Source organism: Amphiura filiformis, chromosome 4 (genome assembly GCF_039555335.1).
Source record: "Amphiura filiformis chromosome 4, Afil_fr2py, whole genome shotgun sequence".
Lineage (NCBI taxonomy): Eukaryota > Metazoa > Echinodermata > Ophiuroidea > Amphilepidida > Amphiuridae > Amphiura > Amphiura filiformis.
Genome location: NC_092631.1, coordinates 80346011 through 80372971, shown reverse-complemented (window position 1 = coordinate 80372971; position 26961 = coordinate 80346011). Strand labels below are relative to the sequence as shown.

Sequence of the window (26961 nt, the reverse complement as noted above, 5' to 3'; positions counted from 1 at the left end):
AACACGAAAAGAACAATAAACATGAGAAGGTGAACTCAAATATCAGAACTTATGCTATTTGATAAAATGGCTTGAGGTCCGCTCATACTACCACCGTATTTGCAATGTGTTGCTTTGCGATGCGTTGCGGCACTGCATCATACTGCAAACTACTGCATTGCGATATCGCAATAAGAGTTGCGTTGAGTTGCGGCAAAAAGTAATCGATATATGTGATGCGATCAAGCAAAATCAGTCGGAACTCGCAAATATTGATTTTGAGATATGGCCAAACGAAGGAAATATTTCCTTTTGTTTCCTATTGTTTTGGAAACTCTTTAATTGCTCATATCTTTGGAACTGGTTGTTCAATTTCAATGAGGTTATCTGCAAAATCCAGCTTTGTATATGCTTTTAACTATTGTATAATAAACTGGAAATTTAATTTTACCGAGTTCCGACTGATTTTGCTTGATCGCATCACATATCGGTATCACAAAGCAACGTATCACAAATGCGGTGGTAGTATGAACAGACCTTTAAGCCTCTAATTCCGAGAAATCAACATTGTTTTAAATAGCTTATTTTCTGCCCAAGTAAAGTGTTAGATGCGTGCCGTTATACCAATAGGCCTATCAACTTACGCCGTGTCAGACAAAAGTCTTTGAACATGGCAAGTTCCAAGTCAGCATTTAATTCGTCTAACGGCACGCATCCAACACTTTACTTGGAAAACCACTTTTATATTTCCAAATCTGGGTGGATGGTTCATTATTTTAAAAACATTTTGCCACAGACTATATTCAAATTTGTACTCACAAACCAACGTAAACAATGGTTAGCATGGGTGTGCTACAAATTATAAGCAGGAAAAACATTTTGTTCCTTTTATACCGAAAATATGACTTTCAAAAACATTTGAGTGAATTTTGAGTCGTAAAAAGGACAATACAACTTTTTTGTCTCATTATCATATAATACATGTACAACTATATATGATAGCAAAGAGTTGTTATTAATTTTAATCCCAGTTAATACAATGATAGAAATAATTAAATGGTAAGGAAAAACTATTTACATTTACAAAAAACAAGTAACCTGTTAATGTTGAATAGTTCAAAGCTGACCCCTCTCTCCGCATTTGTGACAAAAACCATAATGAACATTTTAAACCACTAACTCCTTAAAAAAAAGTTACAATCAACAGCAAAAATAGTTGGCACACTTGCTCAAAATTCAAATGCATGTCATAACAATAGTATGAAGGCTACAGAAACACATCCGTCATGTATTTGAAGTAAAGACTCGGCCCTGTACCCAACCTTTCATCTTTTGATGTTGGAGCGTCTCACAGACCTGTTGACAACATGGCTTTGTCCAGCATTGAATTGGGGCAGATATTCAATGTATGCCACCATTTGTCCAAGTTGTAGTGTCAGTTATTATAAGCTTTATTGATCTTTTGGTTTGTTTCCGTAGTGATTTAATGGGCTATTCCAGTTGAAATCCATATACCCTATGGAAAACATAACCTAAAGGTCCGTTCATACTACCACCGCATTTGCGATGCGTTGCTTTGCGATGCCAATATATTGATTACTTTTTGCCGCAACTCAACATCTTCCATATGGATTTAAACTGAAATAACCCTACAGCACCAAAACTTTGTCTTGTTTACGATGTCCATAACTGTCTATAACATGACCTTATTTGGATCCTTTTTTGGGTCGTTTGTTCTTAGCAGCCATCCTATTCTTTCTTTCTATGTACTTCTTCAAGTCCTTGTTGTCTTCTAGGTCCTTGTTCTGGACATGTCTGTTGTTGCTGCAACCACTTACTGGACACCTGCAAGCAACAAAATCATCCAGAAATTATAATGAGAAGTATAATATTTTAGTCAAAATCTAAACACTCGAGCCGGGCACTCATGCCATTTTTGTTACAATCAACATACATGAACAGGGCTGGCAAATGTTGGGAAAATAAGAGGGGAGGACATCACCAACTGACTCAGTCTCCTATTTCCAGATTTCAAGAAATAGCAAATATTGTTAAATGGTTTGGTTCTTCTGGAATTTCAAATGGCTTTCTTACATCCCTTACACATGGGTCAAACTATCTATTTGTCCTCATGTTCAGGACATCAAAACACCCTAAGCTACCAACAGAAACGAATTCTACTGGTAGGATTGTGAATTAGGCCAAAAAAAAAATATTGTTGTGTTGCCCTCAAGTGGAAAAATGGGAAAGTTGGGTGGTGGTCGGATTTTTTTTTTTTTTTTTTTTTTCAGATTTAAAAAAATCCCCTCAAATATTAAATATGCTTCTTTAATTAGGGGACATTTGTCAATTTTGACTTCTGGATACCTGTTAGACATCAATTAAAGACTAGTCTTTCAATATAATATTAATTTTAAGTGAAAAACATTGATTTTTTGAACAAATCTGTAAAAATCATCATTCCAAAAAAAAAAAAAAAAAAAAAATTGCGACCCTGATTTTTCAGGATTTAGGACCGGACGGTTGAGGGCAACACAACAATTTTTTTTTTTTTTTGGCCTTATAGGAAAAATGATATATGGTATATGCTTGCATGTCTCAAAAGACGTTGTATTGCCATTTGATTGGAACATTTACAACTCTTAATTGATAATGGCAAGTACTATACAAGCCTTCTCCAAATGAGTCTGGAATTAAGCTTTGCTTAAGTCAAACAAATAATTGTGTGATTGTCCTTGATGATCATGTAAAACACAGGGTCAGGTGGTCAGGTACTTTTCAACATTAACCCGGTGATGAAATCAATCAGAATTGAGCAGACTTAATAGCATGTCGACATGTGCCATAACAACCATTTGGTGTACATTTTACTAAGTAGCCGAATCCAAGTGAGAAATTTATTTGTAGAAATTTGCACCTCCAATTTATGCTGCACATTTATTACACATGCTTTGCACAATCTCTTTGCACCTGTTCAGGGTTGCTCACAGAACTTTTTGATATTATATGCCCTGAAAATTTTATGTTAATTTATAATGTATGTCGGCTGGAGATCTATAGTCCAGGCAAGACCAACCAAATAACTTTGTTTGGCCTTAGGCCCTAATGTATGTGACAGCTTCTTTGAAAAGGTTCTGGTCACAAATTTAAATTTTTTCACACACTTTTCATTTCTTCATGTGTGGTGAAAAAATCAGGGAGCAACCCCCTGAAATAATGGTCATTATTCAAAAACAAATCTGTAAAATGTGTTGGAATCAAATGTAGTTAAATCAATGTAACCCAAGATTTGAAAGTTGCAGTAAATTCTATTGATTTGTATTCAGTACAATGGAAGGAAATCTGTGTAATGATATCTGAGTGTTGTTGTATGACTGTGCAACTTCAAATCTCGACCTCACTACATTAAATTAACTGGTGTTTTATTGTTTTCTGGGCTATCGTATCAAATGAGGTGTCAAAATGCGCAGAAATGAATACTGCTTCCATTTCAACACATTTTACACTAGCTTGTTTTTGAATAATGGCCATTATTTAAACAAGGGTAATTACTTTTTGATATGGTTATAAGAGACTGATTGCAACCTACTTCATTGATCTCCTGTTCTTAAGCATAGCTGTGATTGCTTCTCTCTCATAGTTATGACTACATAGCTTGTTTTTCACAGGGTCTTTCATTTCCTGCTGTGTGATAGGACATTTGGTAACTATTTCTGCCTGTGTCATCACAAAGTCTTCATCCTCCCCTAGGGTCTGCTCTGTTGCTTCACTTGGCATGTTTTCACCTGAAGACAGATGGAAGAAAAATATATGTGTGACATAATAATGGCAAATCAGTAGTGCTGTGGTCCACATGCCTTATGTCGACATTAATGTTGACGTCGGCACGTATCCCGACATGTCGACATCAAAAAAAATTATAGAAAAAAAAAAAACCAGAGAAATACTGCTACTAAAAAAAAAAAAATGCCAATTTTTTTTTACAAAGTTGGATAAATTTGTATATTTTGATTACCTTTGCTTCTATTGAACAGTCAGGGACACATTGAATTAGTATGCATTGCTAGCTGTTCAATAGAAGCAAAAGTAATTATACAACTGCATCAACTTTGTAAAAAAAAAAAGCATTTTTTTTTTTTTTGATTAGCAGCATTTCTCTGGTTTCAACCTTGAATAACAAGTCATTTTGGGCCTATAACTTGCTTTTCTGGCCAAAAATATTTAAAAAAAAAAAAAAAAAAAAAAAATTTTTTTTTTTTATAGAATTTTTTTTATGTCGACATACTGTCGACGTCGGTATACGAATTATATCGACATGTCGACATTAAAAAACGGTGCCGACCACAGCACTACAAATCAGGGTTGCAAATTTTGCAATCATCAGCAAACTGATTCTGACAACAGTTCTCATTGGGCTATGCCAGTCAAAATTCATACACCCCATGTGGAAGACATGACCTTCATCTCCCACAGAGGGGGTGCAGATTTTAAATGGAGGCACCCATTCAGATAACCCCATTATAAATTAAAGGAGTATTTCGTGATCCTAGCATCCTCTTTTTATGACATTTTTCAGTGGATATCAACAACAACAGCTTATTCCCAAAATTCCTGTTAATTTCGATATTGCGTTTGCAAGTTATGCATGATTATGTGTATTAATTACACTGCTCCATAGACGATGTGTTGTAATTCAGTTCAGTTCAGTTCAGTTCAGTTTTATTTTCATCTCAACACACATACATATAAATAACATGATATAAAAAAAAAACATTTTGTAATAAATTAGTAACAATGCAATGCCAAATAATTTATAATTGAGATACCAATATTAATATTACAAAATAATATTTTAACAATGTGGTATGAGAGATGTGGATGCCACAGAAAGCAAAGCGTGTAAAGTTGTGGCACCCATTTGAAAGTTACAGACAAGTCTATAGCTTAAATACAATATTCGATATTTATAAGGTTACAAATTCTATGAATGCCATAGACAGACAACATAAAGTCCGAAAAATCAATGAAGCATAAAATGCGAACTAAAGCAGCGCATGTAAATCCATCATGCAGGAGAAAGCACTTTAAACATCATCATGTAAATATCCATTGATGAGGTTTTGTTTGAATGTTTTTTAAATACTGTAGGAGACGGATGAGTTTAAGGGATTGGTCAAGATCATTCCAGAGGAGAGCACCATGTGTTTTGATGGTGTTGCTAGCAAAAACCGTATTAAATAATTGGATGTGAAAGTCTTTAGAATGTCTGGTATTGTGTGTATGGATGTCGTCATTAGTAGTAAAGAAGTTGTCGTAGAGGTCATTTGGTAGCATTTTGTAATGAAATTTATGCATAAAAATGCTGTTTGAAATTTGAAAATGTCATGAATCTTAAGGGCATTTAATTGGTGGAAAAGTGGGTCAGTGTGGGCGAGCCACAAAGAATTTGTGCGTCCTAACAACTCGTTTTGTAGGAGAAAAGAGAATCCAGATTGGCGTTGTTTTTATCTGCCCAGACAATTGCACAGTAAGTTAAATAGGGAAGCACAAGTGTATTATATAAGGTTTGCAAAGAGGCCTACGGTAGAAAAAGGCGGACTTTACGTATAATACCATTATATTTTGACACAATTTTAGTGATGTGTGTAGTGTGTGATTTCCAGCTGAGGTTATCATCAATAAGTAGGCCTAGAAATTTGGTAGTATGAACCAGATTTAATTATGTATTATCTATTAGTACTTTTATATTGATTTCAGATTTATTATTGTATTTATTTTTAAAAAGCATATAATTAGTTTTTTGATGTTTAGTGAAAGTTTATTTAATTTAAACCAATTTGATATTAAAATAAGCTCAGCATTAATGATTGATTCGAGGTGATGGTGATCTTCATGCGAGAAAAGTATGTTGGTATCATCTGCGAAAAGGATAAAATGTGGGATTTTGGAACACAGGGGAAGGTCATTAATATATAATAAGAAGAGGAGGGGACCAAGAATTGACCCCTGTGGAACTCCGCAGGTGATATAGAGGAGAAACTGCTTCATTAAATACCACACATTGTTTCCTATCACTGAGATAATTTCGAATCCATGTATTGGCCAGACCTCTGATACCATAATGATCGAGTTTGTTCAAGAGGATGTTGTGGTTTAAGGTATCAAATGCCTTACTGAGGTCAAGAACAATGCCTGCAACATGATGCTTTTTATCAAGGTTTTCTGCAATTTTGCAATAAAGCTCATTAATGGCCATATATGTGGATCTTTGTGGCCGGAAACCAAACTGATGAGGACTTAGAATATCATGAAGTGAAATAAAATTTAAAATATGATTATAAATAACTTTTTCAAGAAGTTTTGATATTGATGGTAGAATTGATATAGGCCTATAATTAGAGAAATTGTGACAATCGTCTGCTTTAAAAATGGGTGTGACTTTAGCAATTTTTAGTTTTGAGGGTACAATACCGGATGATAAAGATGAATTGAAGATGTGGGTGAGAGGAATACTTATTTGAAGATGATTGATTTTAGAAGATTGGAGCTTATTCCGTCTGCACCAGAGCTATAGGTGTTGTTAATTTTGGAAGAGAGCTTGATAATTTCCTCAATTGATGTTGGAGAAAGGAAGAGGCTTTTGTTTTTTGAAAAGTCATTGAAGGTTGACAGGGAATTATTATCGGGTTTCCGGAATTTTTTCTGCCAATAATGGTCAAATAAAAAAAAAAAAATCATTAAATTTCAATGCAATGTCTTTATTATTAGTGACTTTATGACCGTTAACGGTATCAGTAAAGAAATCAGGAAATTTCGTTTTTTTTTTCCTACCTAAGAGTTTATTTAGAGTTTGCCACATTTTTTTCATGTTATGACTGTGAAATTCAATTTCGGATGTGATATGCAGTTTCTTTGAGGTACGAAGCAGTGAGTTTAAGTAGTTTCTATATTTATTATATTTCAGTTTATTCTCCACAGTGGGTTTAGAGATATATTTTTTATAGAGTCTGTCTTTAGTTTTAATCGATTTTATTAGGCCACTTGTAATCCATGGTTTCGAGGCGATTTTTCTTTGGATAATTTAGTTATTTTGATTGGACAATGAATATCAAACAAGGTGGTTAATTTGTTATTGAAATCATTATAAGCACATTCTGTGTCATTGTTGTTTGTAATGAATGACCAATCCACAAGCGCAAGAGCACTTTTAAAACCTCTGATGTTATCTGGTTTCATTTGACGTGACTTTTTAAATGATGTTTTCTTGGATGTGTTATGACGTGAATTCCTATTAACGAGGGAAAATATTGGAAAGTGGTCAGAGAGGTCGGTAACAAAAATACCAGACTTAGTTACTTGTGATATGTTATTGGTGAAAATGTTATCAATGAGGGAAACACTGGTGACTCCATTTTATTTGTTTTAATACGTGTAGGCCTATCTATACATGGGATGAATTGGTACGAGTAAAAAAGATGGACAAAAGTATTTACTTCAGGCCTAGAATCATATTTTAGGAGATCAATGTTGAAATCACCAGTGATGTAACAGAGTTTTTTCTCTTTAGTGACGATGTTCAGTGTATTGTCTAATTGCATAATAAAGTCATTCATAACAACTGTATCAGGTTTGTAAACTACTCCAACGATGGTGTTATGGGAGTTGTTTGTAATTTCAATAAATAATGAATCACAATCAGGGCAATCAATTTTTAAATCATGTCTAATACGATAATGGAATTTAGGATGAATGAAAAGAGCGCCCTCCGCCAGTTCTTCCTCCTGGCCTGATGCAATTTTCGTTTGAATAATCATTGAGATCGATGAGATCCGCGTCCTCAGATGACCTAAACCATGTTTCGGTGAAAGCGTATATATCAAACTGATGATCAATAGCTGAAAGATAGTTTGGTACATCATTGGCACGTTTATTAAGGCTTAATGCATTGAGGTGGAAAAGAGAAATTTCAGTGTTTTTGAAGTCAGTTGAGTTGAAAAGCTCAATGTCGAAGTAATTGCAATCAGTAATCATGGTGTTGTCAATATTACATGATTGATCGGATGTTGGTGAATTTGGGTTTAAAGTGCTATCAAAAGTAGATGGATTGAATTTGACATGTGACATAAAATCGGACAAATCAGGCGTAGACATAACGAATAATAAATATACAATGCAAAAAAAATATATATATATATAATATATATATACAATCCAAAGTGAATAGGAATTGGATTATCTAGAAACAAAAGTAAATTAAAAACAGTTGGAACAGATGAGTCAAGCTCACTTATACCAAAATGTGAGGGAATAGGGGTGGGCTGGGATAATAATAAAAGGGTAATGGCTGGATGTTGGCTAATACAAAGAAATATACTTCAACATGATCAAGATACTCAACATGTCATGAACATAAATATATAGAATAATGAAAGAACAATTGGGAAGTGTATGTACACGCCTATCAATATACCCCAATATCATGAATTAATATCAACTGAACATGTCATCAGTAATGTAAGGTACTGTCAAATATAAATAAGTATAGTAGATATCAATATAGGCTGAACAGCTTAAATTGCGTCTTATTTATTTGTACGATTATTAGTACCATGTATAGTAATAGTAAATAATGATAATTGTTCAGGATGCACGTTCACAAGTGGTTGTAAATTGATTTATTATGAACTATTAATGTTTATTAATATCAAGTGAAATTACACTTGGTCTTATTGAATCTGTTTGCTGTTTTTGAAATTTGGGCCTACTCGCATAATATTATAAGCCTTTTGTTCTCTCATTCTACTGTGCTCCTCCTTGTCATCTTGATCTTGGTATCAACATAATGATGTACCACATCGCGGCACAGCTAGTGTACGTTATAGTATTATGCAAGTATGGCTATTCCGATTTCCTTGGATCATCTTTTGCTCACGTGGCCTATCACTTATTTTATCATTTTCTACTGACTTTGTTGTTAAAATATTGTCTTTAAATATTACCATTTGCAACTTTGGTTACAATAATGTTGTTTTCACTTTCGATTTATCTTTTTGATTAAAATCATTATTTTGTGGGTATATTTTGTGGTGCATTATGTTTTACCATCACATTTGTTCAAACCCTAAGCCCTATGATACCCATGTTTTATTTTTGTTGTACAATAAAAGCATGTTGACATGGCACAGGATGTCTGTAACATGGAAATCGTTTTCTCCACCCCATTACACCAAAATAATATTAATAATATTAATAATAATTAGATTTGCCATTTGTATTGAATCTTTTTTGTTGCAGTATATCTATACATTGTCTTTGAAATTGACCTACTTGCATAATATTCTTGCCTTTTGATCTCATTGCACTGTGCTCCTCCCTGTCATCTTGATCTTGGTATCTACATGTATACTACAACTCAGCACAGCCTGGCGCACCTCAGTATTATGCAAGTGGGTGTATACCGCGGGCAAGTCATCATCTGCTGCTTAGCTTATAGGGGCCTACTTTATATATAAGTTCCTGAAGACTTTGTTATTATTATTGTTATTATCCTTTGTAACTTTCCATAATGTTGTTCTCTTTTTATTTTATTTTTTTTATTGATCTTTTTGATATTTCATTATCAGTTTTATTATGATGCCATATCTTTCACCATTACTCATATAAATGATTCCCATCTTCTACGTTTGTTGACTTACAATAAAAGCATGTTGACATGGCACAGGATGCCTGTAACATGGAAACATCTCCACCCCACCTTCATATATGCTTAATCAGTAGTAAGTTGTAAGCTATATTAATTGACTTTATTATGAATTCATTATTATAATTAGTTAATTTTGATCTGCTTTGTACACATGATTGATGAATTGCATACAGGCGGTGTCTACTGTCTTTGATATTTGTCCTACTTGTGCGATGTTTTGCCTTCTGTTCCTGTGCTTCTCTTTCTCAATTTGGGTGAATTGTTAGATCTTGGTATTCATACCATACCACAAAATACAGTGCAACAGAGTGCAAGTAGGCCTACACTCTAAATTGCAGGGATTTAAGAGTGAATCCTTGAGACTGTGGTTGGGGACCGGTCAATTTTAGATTTGAAGTCAATCTTATGGATTTTAATTTTAATTCTTAAAGATTTAATTTTGAATCTTAAAGATTTGATTTTGGATCTGGCACTTGATTGGTCCCTAATCGCAGTCCCTTGGGATTTATTTTGAATCCTTGAAATTTGGAGTGTATACTTCATAGACATTTCCTTAAATAAATAGACCAAATTGCACTGAGTACATCACATTCTCTGGTGAAATGGAACGGAGGACATTGACCCGATCAGAGAAGCCCACATGATGAAGACCAGCAGCAGCTAGCTACAAAGGCCATAGAACTCCAGGCTTGAGCATGATAACAGAAGTGGAGAAAGATCAGATCGATCACATCATCTCCTGATCAGCTGATTAATACAATCAAGTAAGGTATGTCTGGACAGGTCAATGAACTGAAAAAGTAAACATTGCGCTACTGACTGAGTCAGTGATAGTGTGAACACCCCACTAAGCTGATGATGCATGTCAATGAAAAGTGCAATCAACCTAAACAGCTGATGATAGTAAAATAGGAGCAGGCGAGGATGCACGTATTGACTGCTACAGAGGATCTGATCATATAAAATAATGGACTCAGGATACCTAACTGAATACTTTGAATAGATGATTATACAAACTCAGCTCACAATGTTATGAAACACAGAATAAGTCAATCAATTGATTGGGCACAGGTGAAGCTCCACAAATCTTCTGATCACAAAAGCAGAAGCATGCACACAAAGCATGATCAGAAAAATGTGAAGTATATTGATGGCAAATAATAACTGATTTGATTGTAGACTAAATAAATATAGATTCAAAATAACATTAATAATGTAAATAAACCTTTAAAGAAATATATAATTAAGTTGTCATGAACATACGTATCATAATAAACGTTGATGACAGACATGAGCAATGAGAAATTGCCATAATGCATGAGGATGAAGATTCAATATCATTTAACAAAAAATATAGGCCAATAGGCCTGTAACATAAAACCAACTCTTGTTCCATATATCCATATCCTCTGGTCATGCCATGAATAGCAAAAGACAGCCATACAAAGCATGATCAGAGAAATGGATAGTAGTAGATTGAAAATACCAGAAATGAGCTGAGAAATTGCCATAATGTATGAGGATATGAAAATTCAATACCATTGACAAAAAAATACAGGCCTATAGGCCTGTAACATAAAGCCAACTCTTGTTCCACATATCCATATCCTCTGGTCATGCCATGAATAGCAAAAGACAGCCATACAAAGCATGATCAGAGAAATGGATAGTAGTAGATTGAAAATACCAGAAATGAGCTGAGAAATTGCCATAATGTATGAGGATATGAAAATTCAATACCATTGACAAAAAAATACAGGCCTATAGGCCTGTAACATAAAGCCAACTCTTGTTCCACATATCCATATCCTCTGGTCATGCCATGAATAGCAAAAGACAGCCATACAAAGCACGATCAGAGAAATGGATAGTAGTACATGGACAGTAGACATGAGCAATGAGAAATTGCCATAATTCCATAGGATGAAGATTCAATATCATTTAACAAAAAAATATAGGCCATATTTCGTTCTGGTGTATATATATTTCGTTCTGGTGTACCAGAACGTAATTCAAATTTCACAAAATTTTTGTTAAACTTATTAATCTGCAAGAAATATTTGATACATAAACATTATGTAGCCAGAGCTTTCCAATGATATCTCACACCAGTCACATAAGCAGAGCGTTGATGTAAACACAGTGGCATATCAAAATTGAACAAGCTGTATAGAAATGATTGGCACTCATAAATTTTCACTGATTTATGGACATGAATGCATCATCATCATCAGCCCATGTCATCCCACTGCTGGGTAAAAGCCTCTCCCAAATTCTGCCAATTTCTCCTGTCTCCTGCAATTCCTGTCCAGGCTGTTGTTCCCAGGTAGCTGACCAGCTCGTCTCTCCATCTAGCTAGAGGTCTTCCTCTTTTCCTTACTCCATACAACGTTTGCCACTCTGTTGTGAGCTGACTCCATCTTTCATCTGTTATCCTACTCAGATGTCCAGCCCACCTCCATTTAATTCTTTTTACTGTTGTTAACACATCCTTTACTCTTGTTTGTTCCCTAATCCAGCTGTTCTTTTTCTGGTCTCTCCTTGTATACCCCAGCATCATCCTTTCCATACTTCGTTGTGTAGTCTGAAGTTTCCTTTCCATATCTTTGTTTAATGTCCAAGTTTCACTTCCATATGTTATGGCAGGTAAAATGCATTGATTGAAAAGTTTCCTTTTCAGACAATTTGGCATGTGTTTGTCTGTTAGTATATCTTTGTGTCTGCTGAAAGCTGCCCATCCTGCTTTGCGTTTTTCTCTTTATTTCCTGCGGCTGATTCCCATCTGGCCAAATCTCTTGTCCTAGGTAAGTGTATTTGGATACATGTTCCAGTGTTTCATTTCCAATTTTGATTTCCTTATTATCTGCATACATGTTGAACATGACCTTTGTTTGATACATAAACATTATGTAGCCAGAGCTTTCCAGTGATATAAATATCTCACACCAGTCACAAAAGCAGAGCTTTGATGTAAACACAGTGGCATATCAAAATTGAACAAGCTGTATAGAAATGATTGGCACCCATCAATTTTCACTGATTATGGACATGAATGCAATTTCACATTAAACTATAAATTCTGGTCATTCCAAGAGGATCCTATGTTGCATTCAGAAAGAGCAGGCTTTCCATAAACACCAAAACCAATGCATTATCTTTGAGGAAAGTTGCAAGTTGCAAATAATAAAAGTGAAAATGCTTTCGCTACATTAAAGGTGGGCACTGGGCAGTCAGATTTTTTTATAAATTCTGTTTTCTATCTTACATTTAGGCCTACCATCATTAGCATCTGTTTCCAAATTTTTAGTTAACATTGCACCGGTTGTTTTATTATTAGCAAAAACGTTTATAACATGTATGTACTCCAGGGGTGACTACCACTTATTTGTTCATACAATCTAAACAAAACATATTTGAGACCTCAAATTTCACAGGGGTTATGAAACAAATATGAGCTTTCATTTGATACCATGCATTTTGATGGGGTAAAAAGTGGGTGGATGGTGCTGTCAATCTGGTCACACTTTTTTAACATTCACAATTTTTGAACTCTTTAAAAGCAAGCAAAAATATGTTTGAAAATGTTACAATGTGAGAAGGCAATTGTGCCACTTTTATATTAACTTGCGGCACTGCTGACTTTGCACAAAATCTCACGGTGCTCACGCACTCACCTGGGTTTTGACACTCCCACAACTTTTCTTTGAGTTCTTTCACTTTCTCATGTCTCTGTAGTATCTCAGGATCATCACTATTTTGCTTTTCCAGATCTTTCAACTGTGCATCAAGAAGCTTCTCCATGTCTGGTACATCATTGGGGTCTGCATGACGTATCTGATGAAACAAAGAAAGGACATTTCTCATTATTACAAGTGTCTCTCCAAATGTCCACATTGGTTGTTTCAAGTTTTCATTTGGTCAGTCTCATTAACCTACCGCAACCACCCGGGTATAAGCCCACCTTCAGGTATAAGCCCACCCCCTATTTTTCAAAGCATTCTGGGAACACGGGTGCACTCGGCTATAAGCCCAGTACTAAATTTTGGCCAATCAAATCAATGCTTTTCTCTCACATTTAAGAACAAATAAAAAAATTATCAGCTGATAATTAACATTCCACACTTAGAATGTTAAGAAATTGACATAGATGATAGAAATTACTGGTACATTGGGCATATACAAATGGGGATGATTCCCGGGGATGATTTTTCTTATTTCTAAATTCAAGTACTAGCCCCTCCTTGAGTATAAGCCCACCCCCATTTTGAAGTGAAATCTGCCGTCTAGGGGGGTGGGCTTATACCCGAGTGGTTACGGTATTAGCCTACTTAAACATGATGATGTCTGTTTCACAATAAGATTGTTTCACAAAGAACCAATCAAATGCAAGAATTTGCCACCCAATTATAAACCCTGAACCTGCATGTTTAGTCTCTTAGATCCACAAAAGGGTTTCAACAACTCCTCATAAATATAACATGGAATCAAATTCGGTGAAAACCAAGCCAGTGCTCCATATATTTAACTCCGATAGTCTCTATCTGCCTAAATATGTCCTGTGTTTTGGCATTGTCATTTGTGAACTTTTTGTATCACTTTTGGTCATACCATAAATTTATTCTTGACCATTTTTAGTGAGCCATGTCCATCTGTTTAGGGTATCGATGTATGGTAATGGACGATACGGCTAGTGTTTATAGTGAGGAACTTCTGGACAATTTCTGACCACACAGAATTTATACACCAAAGTACCGTAAACCTGCTGCCACTATAAATACGCTTTTTGAGAAATGAATCTCTATCAGACTATATTACCTGTGTTTTGACATTGTCAACTGCTTGTGTGAACACTCTCAAGTCTTGCTCCATCTTGGCGTAGTCTAACATCACCTGCTGTAACTCTGCCAGCTGGTTGGAGTCACCTACATGTATATCCAATAAGAATTCAAGAGACAATCAGTAATTGGCTTTCAATTCACCCAAAATGAATTGAAATTCAGATTTGGGCATTGTTATGTGCTAATAAACTGTACAACAGTTAACAAAAATCTGACATTAAATATCAATTATTCTCAGTTCTTGTGGCCGTCATACTGTACCTAAAGGTTAAAATAAAATACAAAATAATATTAGATTAAATAATAATGCAAATCAGCTACTTCACGAGCATATTTGTCACTGAAAAGCAATTCAGGTTGAGAACCTCTGGCCCTGCTACTTTCTACCAAGTTATGTCACTACTACATGTATAGTATACAGATAGCCACATAGGACGTTTTTCCATGATCAGGCTTTCAGTGTAGCCATGTGCATAGTTTGTAGGCATATTTTGTCATGTTAACTTTATACCACTTACTTTCAGCTTCAGCAAGATCCAATGACACATCTATGACATCATCCATGCCATGTCCTATGTATGTGTGCACCTTCTCAATACTCCTCATAGCACCTTCCACTACACCCAAATTGGCACCTGACATATTGCTGTACTGATGATTAGTTGTTGGTACTTGTGTTACTGTAAATCACACAAACATCTGGAAAACAAATTATACAGCCATTATACAAGGGGTTATAAACCATTTTTGGAGCCAGGGTTGACGAAGATGTAATAGGAATGAGCATACATACATACATACATACATACATAAACAACATTTAATAGGGCGCCTTTCCAACTTGATCAAAGCACCGTAAAAACAAAGCAATAACAAAAACAGAGTCAATACGATGGATAAAAATGAGACTTCAAAACTTTCTTGAAACTAGGCAGTGTGCATGCCTCCCTGATGGTTCTTGGGAGGCTGTTCCAGAGTGTGGGTGCCGAAACATAAAACGATTTATCACCAATGCGATTTTTCCCGACATGAGCGGTGAGAAGAGTAGTATCAGAAGATGAACGTGTCATGGGTCCTGTAGCAGGTTTGACTTTATGAGAGAAAGTTTGTGAGATAAACTGGTGCATTACCCTGAAGACATTTAAAAACATACATGCATATCTTGAATTTGATGCGCTCCCATATGGGCAGCCAGTGTAGAGTGTCCAGGAGAGGTGATGGGCTATCACATCTGTCAGCACAGAAAATAAGTTTAGCGGCTTTGTTTAGGAGAGATTGTAAACGGTCCAGGTCCTTTAATTTGGCTCCATACAGGAGTGCATTGCCATAGTCCAGGCGCGAGAGAATAAGACAGCGAACAACATGATGTTTTGTGTCCTGATCAAGATATTTAGCGATGCGACGGATGTTCCGTAAGTGAAAGTTGACAGAAGAAATAAGACTGTTGATGTGCTTAGTCATGGACATATGATCGTCGAAAATCATCCCCAGATTGCACACGGAAGTGCTGGGTTTAATCCGTTCATTACCAACTTTGAGTTCAACAGGAGAGAGTTTGTTCAGTCCTTGGGTGGTTCCAGCAATGAAAAATTCAGTTTTACTGTGATTGAGTCTTAATTTATTCACAGTCATCCAATTGCTGAGTTCGGTGATACACAGTTCAAGTTTTAAAAGAGCAGTATGACATGCCTCTGGTATTCTAGGGTCGAAAGAAATATACAATTGAGTGTCATCAGCATAAACATGGAAGCTAAGTCCATGCTTACGTATGATATTACCAACAGGAGATGTGTATTTAAAATAAAACCCAACGGGCCCAGTACAGAGCCCTGAGGGACCCCAGTGTCCAGTTTATGCATATGAGAGTAAACACCGTCTATCTGAACTTGGTACACTCGACTCTCTAAATAGGATCTCATCCATTGGAGAACCTTACCAGAAATCCCAAAATTGCTTTCAAGATGTTGCAATAACAAAACATGATCAATAGTATCGAATGCTGCAGACAGGTCAAGCATCACAAGAAAAACAACCTCTCGCCTGTCTACAGCATTCAAGATATCACTTTGCACTTTGAGGAGAGCAGTTTCAGTGCTCCTATTGGAAACATAAGCAGATTGATACAACTCAATAAGATTGTTCTGATACAAGTATTCCTTGAGCTGATTGCTGGCAACTTTCTCAATTATTTTGGACATGAAGCTGATGTTAGACACAGGCCGATAATTGGAAAATTCATTAGAGTCCAGGGATGGTTTTTTAAGTATTGGAGTGATTAGAGCACAACCCATAGATCTGGGAAAAATAGCAGATGAAAGGGAACTATTAATGACATGAGTAATAAACGGAAGGAATACATTTAAATGATCTTTCACTAACTATTCAAAGTATTTGTACATGTAGTGGGGTTCTGATTGGCTATTAAACATCAATAAACTGTGAACATGGCGGACAATTGAAATGTCATTGAAACTCATTTTCAAGATAATGTTTGCCAGAAGTTTGAAGTAACCAAGGGGTGAAGGGGAGGGGCCAGACTGTCCTCCTCTGAAAAATATGTCAGGTCAAATCTATACTCAACTGCAACAATATAGTTTCGCCGTAGTACACGGCCATTTCATACACACCTGTTTACAAATTCAGTTGTGCGTACTGTGTGGCGTGGGGTGGCGTGTTATGCACTACGCTTACAATGCGCTACTTACGCGCAGCTAGTGCGCACCTCGACAAGCATGTTGCGTAAGGACGCAGACCATATCCTCTACCATATAGACTACATTATGCAAGAACTAATGAAATTCAGCGCTTACAAGCTAGACCACTCCCACTGACTAAGAATGAAGGTTTACTGACTGAGGGTGTCAGTCTATATACATGTCGCTTTTACATAATAGTGAATCGTGCACATGCTCAGCATGCAAATTTATACGATGGAGATTTGTTCAGTTTTCTGCAAAAGTGATTAAGTATAATGCATCTTTAGAAATGACCGACGATTGTGTTCTCAAGTGAGATTTATTAGCGATCTGATTCTGATGACTGGCCTTTAAGTAGTAGAAGTAAAAACGGTTACTATGACCAGAGTTCTAGGACTATATCTAACGTTGTTCAAAATATTCTCTAACACAAAACTTGTTTTGCGAGGGCATCCGTGAGCAAATTCGTTGCTAGTGTTTCTTTTAAGTAAATCTTAATGTTACTAATACTATGGCCAGAGTTCTGGGGTTATATCTAATGTTCCACAAGATCAAGATGGTGTAGACATAGATTCATACCACATCAAACACCAGACTAGGGCAATTGAGAGGGCATTATAAATAGTCCCAAACAAAAATGTTTGGTAGACTCATAACCGGAAAGCGATCTTACCTTTCCGATGTTGATTAAGATACTTCTTGCATCGATCCGAGATGCGGAAAAACCAATAGTCATTTTGTCCCACATAAATGAATAAATAACAAAAACCCCGATCCCCAGTGGACTCACCCATTCGGTGACGTCACACCGATAATCATCCCTTATCCGACTTGGGCAGCCCCTACTCGGCCAAACTTGTAGGGGCGGCGGGGTCGGGATAATCAACATCGGAAAGGTAAGATCGCACGGTTATGAGTCTACCAAACATTTTTGTTTGGGACTAGACTCAGTACACCGGTCGATCTTACCGTTTCGATGTTGATTAAGATACTTCTTGCATCAACATCTGAAAGATCGATCTAGCAAGTAACCGACGGATGGAGGTACAAGATTGGCCAGCATCTGATAAGGATCGGGAGTGGGTAGCATGGTCATCGCGAGGTCAAACTATTTCCCCCCCCTCACGGCCGGGAAACAGAAAGACTACGTGAACAGACAAAAACCCCTGAACTGAAAGTGCAGTGGTTAAGAATAGAAACACTGGTTCTTACCATGTTGGAATTCTGACTGTCTGAAAAACACCTGGTACCCAACCACCATATTATCGCCCAAGAACTGCCCTGGTGAACTTATCGCCTGGTCGTTGGCTGACGTTTTTATAGTAAACTGACGAAAAGGACGACGGGTTCTTCCAGGACACAGCCTGACAAATCTCCTCAATGGGGACCCCCCTATGGTAGGCCCACGATGATGAGATAGATCTGGTTGAGTGGGCCTTGGGGCGAGCGTCTTTTGCCGCCCCCGAGTCCATCAACACCTGGACCAACCACCGTGCCAGAGTCTGCTTAGCGGCTGGACCGTGCGGTTCGCGTGGGTGATAAATAAGCGGTCATGAGCCCCTCTTAAGGTTTGTGTTCGGCCAAGGTAGTGCTGTAGCGGCCTCACGGGCACCACAACCTGTCTTGGCTATTGATGAACCCTGCCCAATACTGGGTAGGAAGAGGGGCGAGTGTGGGAATGCTCATTTTTTGCAAGGAAATCCGGGCAAAGAAACAGCTCCGTTGTTAGTAAATACGGAGGCTGACTTCGAGACTGCGTGCAACTCCGAGCATCGCCGTCCGAAGCCAACGCCAGAAGAAAGGCCGCCTTAAGAGTGACGTATTTAAGGGTCGCTTTTGACAGGGGCTCAAAGGGGGGACCCTTAATATACTCCAAGACTGTGTTGAGGTCCCACGGAGGACCACCTTCCTTTCGGCGGGCGCTCGTTGAACATACCGTCGAGAAGAAGACTTAGGGACCCATCTGAATTGATAGTCGACCCGTGTTCAAATCCCCGACGAATCGAGAGAATGGCTGACTTGTAGTTGGCTATCGCCGCCTGCTGAAGTCCTGACCTGAACTTTTCTGTCAGAAAATCTGCCACTAGAGGCACAGGGGCTCTAGTGGGAGATGTATTCTCTCATCGCACCATGCGTAGTAGGGAGCCAAGCGCTGACTATACGTGACGGAGGGTAGACTCTCGTCTACCCCGGCGATGAGAGAAGCAGCTTCTGATGAAAAAGCCTCCCTCCGCCGCACGTTCCTGATAAGGGCCATGCAGCTAACTGCAGGTGCTCTAGTGGTAGACTTGGTACCTCTCCCCCGGGCATCCGGAGTAGATTTGGTAACTCGGGGAGTACTCGCGGCGGCGCCGCTAGTAGATCCACCATCGGTCGAAACCACAGGTGTTTCGGCCAGAAGCGGTGCTATCAGAATGGCGTTGCAATCCTCCCTCCCGATCTTGGTCACTACCCTTGCGAGCAGTGAGATCGGGGAAAGCGTAAGCAGTCATTCCTCCCAGTCTACGGACAGAGCGTCCACGGCGAATGCCTGTGGGTCTGCGACCCTTGAGCAGTACACCGGCAGCTGATGATTGCGATGAGATGCGAACAAATCTATCGAGGGGTGGTACATCACCTCGAAGATCGTCTGGGCGACCTGCGGAGCAAGGGACCATTCTGTAGGTCCCGACACCTTTCCTCGTGACAGATCGTTCGCGAGGATGTTGGTGACTCCGCTATGTGCATCGCTCTCAGCGTAATCTGCCTGGCCTTGCACCACCCTATCAGGCGTAGTGCGTGCAGGCACAACCGTGGTGACCTGGTGCCCCCTTGTCTGTTGAGGTAGGCCACCACGGTTGTGTTGTCCGTTGGACAACGATATGAGATCCACGATCACCTTCTCGAAATGCTGGAGAGTTCTCTCCACTGCCCAAAGTTCGAGAAGGTTGATATGGAACTCCGTCTCCGTGGCCGACCATAGGCCCGAGACTGAGTCCCCGTGGATGTGGCCCCCCCAGCCCAGCTTCGGTCGTCACTACGTGATGCACCGCTGGTGCAGGAAACCTGACACCTTGAGTCAAATTGGGCTGATGGGTCCACCACCAGAGTTCCTCTCGCGCGATCTCCGACATCGGAACGCGAGGATATTGGATGACGACTGGGCCTGTAAAAGGCTAGAAGGTGTAGTTGTATAGGCCTCATGTGAAAGCGGCGATGCAGTGCGAGGTCTACCATACTGGCCATAAGGCCCAAAACCTTCATCCATGCCACAGCGGGTGCCCCCTCTGACTCGGCCAAGAGTCGGGCACACCTCGCCATGTTCGTCACCCTCTCGGGTGAGGGCGCCGCGATCCCCTCCTTGAGGTTGATCTGGGCCCCTAGAAATAGTGGTGTCTGCGTCGGGACCATCTTGGATTTCTTGACGTTGATCAGAAATCCCAGGTCCCGCACCGTACGGACTACTAACTCCACGAGACACTGTGTCTCCAGTGGGGTGCGTCCGTAAATGAACCAATCGTCCAGGTAGCAACACATGTTGACTCCCCTGCGCTTCAGATGCGCTGCCACCGCCCTGACCAGGAGTGTAAACACTCTGGGGAGGTGGACAAGCGAATGGCAGAGCATCGAAACTGGTAAGTTTGACCCTGTACCTTGAAGCGTAAAAACCTCTGATCTTGAGGTGCGATCGGAGCATGCAGATATGCGTCCGAGAGATCTAGCGATGCCGCCCACATACCCTTGATGGGGCAGGCTAGCACCGAAGCGAGAGTCTCCATTCTGAACCTCTTGGGCCTGATGAACTCGTTCAACGGCTTGAGGTTCAGGATGGGCCTCAATCGCCGGTCTTCTTTGGAGCCAGAAAAATGTGCTCCAAAACCCCTTGGTGAAAGGGGGGGTAGACCGGGACAATCGCTTGCTTCGTGAGAAGCTGAGTGACCTCTGATAGTAGTGCCCGGCGCTGGGGGCCGTCTGGCGGCACTACCGTGGACCTCTGAATCGTGTAGGCGCCACGAGGGTGGCTGGTAAATTCCAGCCTGTAACCCCCACTGACCACTGACAATACCCAGGCGCCCGGGAGATGGCATGCCATCTCTGGGCGTAATGCTGTCAGCGGCCGCCCACAGGGGAATCCCTGTGGGAAGTCAAACCTGCCGGCATGGACTGTCGACCGCCGTGCCCTCAGGACCGATCTGGTTTGCCTCCCTTAGAAGAACGGCTCTTCTTAGGGGCTTGCCATCTGATCCAGCACTACTCTTGCGCTTCCCAGATTTTTTGGGAGGTGCTGGAGTAGCCTCGGGCTCGGGTGTAGTCGGTGGCTGGCGTCCTGCTGAAGCGGAGCTGGCGCTGAAGAGCGCTTAGAAGACTGCTTCTTCTTGTGCTTCTTCTTCGCCTTACTGCCCTTCCCCTTGGTCAGGGCAGCCTCTGACTTCTTCAGAGTGCTCTCATTGGTGGCCTTCTTTGCCCGGTCCTCTACCGTGGCGCAAAAGGCCTGTCCAAAGAAGCCCTTGTCCCTCGGAGTCTGACTTCTTCATTGCTTCAGCAAAGTCAGAGCCATAAGTTGACTGGAGGGACAAACAGGCATTCTCCCGGCGGCAAGATGACATCCTATGGGCTAGGCCCATAGAACTCTCGTTGAGGTTAGCTGTTAGCACCGCTAACAGATTAACCTCGCGGAAGAGTTCCGACGTCGCCCCGTGGTCGTTTGCTACCTTCCTGCCGAGGTGCTCGCAAGCGTGGTAACAACGCTAGAGACTCTGATAGCGGCGTGCTCGCTTATCGATGAGCTTTAGCTCCTCCTCCCACTGGGGGAGAAGCGACCCGCGCGCCTTGGCCGCTAGCGGCAGGCGCAGCAACGTCTGGATCCATGTCAGGGACCCTGAGGTAGGTTTCGTAGTCCTCCTGCGAAAACGCGGTGGAAGCGTGCAAGCACGCGGCGTCGAAGCTCCAGCGAGCCTGACAGCCCTACGAAACCTACCCTTGAGGTCCGCCGGGAATGCAAGTGTGGGCGACCCTTGTGTGGAAGCGCTAGCTGGGCATCCTACTGAAAAGATGCCCTGGTCCTCCTGAATGGACTCCTCCTGAGAAAGCCAGGCCCAAACCTTGGGCCACACGGCTCATCACCTCAGCGGTGTCCGCAGGCAGATCATTGCTAGCGAGTTCCTCACGAGGAAGCGGGGGAAGGATACCTGAAGCTACCTGCACAGCCTCATCAGACTGTGAGTCGCTACTGGTTTCATCTTCCGACTCCTTTCCCTCGCCTTCAGCCTCTGACTCACTCTCTGATGAGGAAGAGATCTGACGACAGGCATCTGAAGGTGGACAGGGAGGTGTCGCCACCGTGTGGCTAGCCAACTGAACACCAGCAGAAGAGGAGTACTCCCGCTAGACCCGAGATGTTAGCTAGCCATAGCACCCGGGATCCATGCGCTCTCGCTGCTGTCGCCCTAGCCATAGCAGCGTGCGGCCTACCCTGAGCTGTATCAGGGTTAGCCACTCGCCGCCCAGCCTGGGTAACAGCTGGTGGTACTGCTTGCCCAGCGCTAGGCGGCACTTGCCACGGTGCTAGACCGTGGAAGAAACCACCCTGCGGCGGGTACCACGGGGCATACCCTGTCGGTAGCTGACCCTGAAAGGATCCGCCACCAGGGAAACCCCATGGAGCAGCAGTACCAGCACCGCCTCCCCCACCCCCCCCCCCACCCCCCCCGTTGCCACAGAGACTGTGGAAACCAGGGCAAAGTACTGCGGTACCTGCGTGGTTGTAGCGTAGGTGCCCGGTAGGGCTCCGGCTGCGTACCACTGTACCCATGCCTCACAGCGTTCCCCGCTAGAGGATCAAGCCGTGTGTATGGGTACCCGCTATACTGGCTGTCCCTTGGCTAGAAGGAGCTTGCCGAGTATCACGGGTAGCTGGCGTGTATACCCCGATCAGTCACCTCGCTACCTGAATAGGCAGTATCAATCAATGGAGCCATGCTCCGCTGAATAGATAGTGATCGATCATAAGAGGGTAATTGACCCATTGACTGTAATGGATCACCCACGCTCTGCTGGCTCTCGAGGACATAAGTGGGTTGTTGATCAGCTAGGCTGTTCAAACTACCTACCCTAACCTCTTGAGCCTCGCCCAAGGTCGCTGTGTGTGGCGGACCACTCACGGCAGCTATGGGCGCGTGCATAGTGGCTACCACTGAGGTCGAGCCGTAGCTCGTCCCGGTAGCTGCCACCGTTTGCACTTGGGTCGCTGTCCCGTGAGAGACTGCGAGCCCAACCCCGGTATAGCCGCTAGCCAGTCCCGGAGGACAGCCGGCAGCCATTCCAAGGCCCAGGGTATCACTCGGCGGTCCCGCCATGGAACGCTGCCGTGTGACAACCCCAGTTGGTTCTGCTAAGACTACACCCGAAGCGTTAGCCCCGGTATCGTCTCTGCTAAACCCATGCACATTTTCATTCGACCCTTGCGGGGAACGAAAGGCGTGCTGCGTGCCGTGGATCAACCCAGGCAAGCCCGGGGTTCCACTGGCACGCTGCGTGCTACAGACCAGCCCAGGCAAGCCCGGAGGTCCGTTCGCACGCTGTATGCTAGGATTCAGCCCAGGCAAGCCCGGGGTACCCTTGGCATACTGTCCATCGCCAGCTACTTCATGGTGCTAGACCCGCTCGTTACGCCAACAATGGACGGGTGTCCACCTGCAAGAAAGTTGCTAGAGATCTCGCTGGTAGACTGGTACTCGACTGTTAGGGCAAGTGCCGCCCTGCTGCCTGCTACTAGCTTAGACGTGAAGTCAGTGCTTTCGCTGGCTGCTAGGCCTTCGGGCTCGCTAGCAGTCCCCGGAGGGTCCGCCTGCTTGCCCGGGGCCGGAGCCCCAGAGGTTACCTTAGCGTGGCCCTTGCCGGCCGCGCTAGCACCTACCATATCAACCTTACCTGTAGCCTTCTGTTTCTTGGTCTTCGTTTTCTGTCTGTGTCGAAGTCCCAAGCAGCGCTACTTTCTAGATCTTGAAATGTATATCCGATAAGCCTATGCAAAAAGATGCACACTTATTAAATTTAGAACAATCCCTATGGGTGTAGCAGAGTGGGTGTGGGTCCCACTCTGCCACAAGGGAAGGGCAGGATTGACAAGGCCTGGACATGTTGTAGTAACTCGGGGAGCGTATAGCACTACCCCGAACACAAGCTCAAGCCCAATAAGCAGACACACACGCACAGTGGCTATCGCAGATGTAGTGGTATGATATAAAAATATATATACAAAGGGATGAAAAACTGAAAACCTTTTTCTATAGATTTGTCAGGCTGGTCCTTCGAAACCCACGAACTCTTAGCAGTAACTCGTCATCTGGCGTACTGAAAGATATAACGATAGAGCACACCATAAACATAGCGATAATCACTCACCATACATGTATACACAGTACTGTACAAACATCTATTGTAACTTACTAGTCTGCTATAGTTGTTTTACGTGAGAACAAAAATAAAATGGCGTCCTAAGGCGGCCATTTTGAAAAACGTGTGTCCCGTATCTGACGGAAACACTCATACAAGCTAAGTTTTTGGATCGTTTTTGTCACTTTTCTAGCGAAAAATGTCGTCAAAACTATCTCCCTAGCGTACTATACTGGTTGGTTTTTACCTCAGGTGTAACAAACAAACTGTATATCTCGATCCTTTAGTTGAAATGATACTTAGCGTTGGCAAAGAAAAATCCACCGTCTATCTCATGTAGAAACCAAGGAGGATAAGGGATGATTATCGGGGATCGGTTTTTTGTTATTTATTCATTTATGTGGGACAAAATGACTATTGGTTTTTCCGCATCTCGGGATCGATGCAAAGTATCTTAATCAACATCGGAAGCGGTAAGATCGACCGGTGTACTGAGTCTAAAAATTCACCCAGATTAGATAAAAAACCAGATACGGGGACACCTTCTTTCCAGGAACCATACACGAATATATGGAACAGTTTTAGTTTACCAGAGAGAATAATCGAGACACCAACACTTGCCAGCCAGGCAGCCAGTTCCAATAACTGTAACTCACAGCTCCGTCCGGGAGCTCCAACAAGTGCTGTGTATGTGTTTATATACATGTGTTTAATGTGCCTTCACATACATACTTAGCCGTCAGTACGGAGAAATTGTTGCTCCATAAATGATTGCAAATTACATGTATGAAAACACAGGTAAGCAATCATCACAGACGACATACATCTGTGACACAGGTTTCTAAAGTGAGTATTTTGCTAGATATGCAGGGCCGGGGTTCAAATTCACAATCAATTGCAGGAACCTGTTTGGTTCTCGCAAATGGCTCTTGCGAGAACCTTTGGTTCTTATCAAAACCAGGCTTTTGATTCCTGCAAACTATTGAGAAAACAGGTAAAATCATAAGGTGTCACCACCTTCCCCTGAGGTCTGGCCTTAATTTTTTTGCAGTCTTTCTGACAGACAACATGGACAATGAATGCATGTCGTTTTCACTGCCCTTTCACGACAAATGGACAATGCTCAAATTTAAAAATAGTTTTTCGCCAATCGGCCACTGTTGCCTTTGTCACAGATTTAAATTTTGCCTTCAAAACATTTCGCAAAATAGTTTTGGATTAATGAGATCATTAAATCTTATTTCTGTTGCATTAAAGGAAGGTCAAATCTAACACAACATGCAATCTGAGACAAGGTATACATGTAAATCTGAGACTTGGAAGCTTACGAGAACCAATTTTGTAATCCAGCGAGAACCTTCAGGAGAATCGGTCCTCGGGTTGACATCGGATTTGAATCCCTGATATAGTAATGCAAACTTGCCAAAACATTAACACTGCACTGTAGGGCACCGTGTTGGCACTTCCTACAACTTCAGAAGTCAAACGTTCAAAATTTGTATTGAAAATTAGTTGTAGCAACTACAAATTTCGAACGTTTGAGTTCCAATTATTGGAACTAAATTGTAATTTAAATACACATACGCCTGTTGCTGCTTGCCAGCTGAATAAGAGAGCAATTCAGCTCCAGATAAATTAATTATGCAGCCGCGTCATCCACAATAACAGCGTGAAGTTGGTGATGTTGCCTTATAGGTGTTCTACCGACATAAATATCCAGATCTAGATCCAGAACGTGACATACGTCATGATACGATAATACATTCTTTGACATTTACAATTACATGTCTAACGAATTCGGAAACCTTTTAACATTTTTTTTTTCAATCTTCCTTCTTCTTCCTATAGCAGATTTAAAAATAAATATTTTACTAACTTACACATTTGCGACTTGCGAGTCTGTTTTTTAATCAATAAGCCTACGTCATAAATGGTCAGTTCAGGCTTTCAGCTTGCACACACCTCAATGCCTTCGGCAAAATATTTCCCTAAAATATCGCAAGTAGTTTGATTGACAGATTTCACCTCTGACCTCGATGAACGATGATCACAAACATGGCTGCGCCCAGTGAGACATTCACACACACACAACATCGCATTATCTGCCTCGTTTACCGACGTGCTTTGACACGTTTGCAATAGGTTTTCAATTAATCTTGTATCATAGAAGCAAATAATAAGATGGACTAAGGACAAATATTGCCACGGACATCCAATCCTGCATTCCATTGATCACCGGTACTGCATGCACTGCCGGCTGCCCGTGTGTTTTCATAATGCATTGATTTGTGTGTACAGCTAGCTGAGCATGCTGAGAGCATGTTGGATTGTGTTGTGTCATTTTTAGTATCTATGGTTGTGTACACGACTC

General features: G+C 41.0%; 1 protein-coding gene across 1 annotated transcript; it reads right to left on the bottom strand.

The window, feature by feature from the left end:
• Nucleotides 1–973: 973 nt before the first annotated feature.
• On the bottom strand, nucleotides 974–26605 carry LOC140151489 (E3 SUMO-protein ligase NSE2-like). The gene is made up of 6 exons (XM_072173843.1): nucleotides 26471–26605; nucleotides 15039–15219; nucleotides 14498–14604; nucleotides 13357–13516; nucleotides 3569–3764; nucleotides 974–1824 (listed from the first exon to the last, which is right to left on the bottom strand). The coding sequence occupies exons 2-6, from the start codon at nucleotides 15160–15162 to the stop codon at nucleotides 1686–1688; spliced, it is 726 nt and encodes a 241-aa protein (XP_072029944.1). The 5' UTR covers nucleotides 15163–15219; nucleotides 26471–26605; the 3' UTR covers nucleotides 974–1685.
• Between the last annotated feature and the right edge of the window lie 356 nt (nucleotides 26606–26961).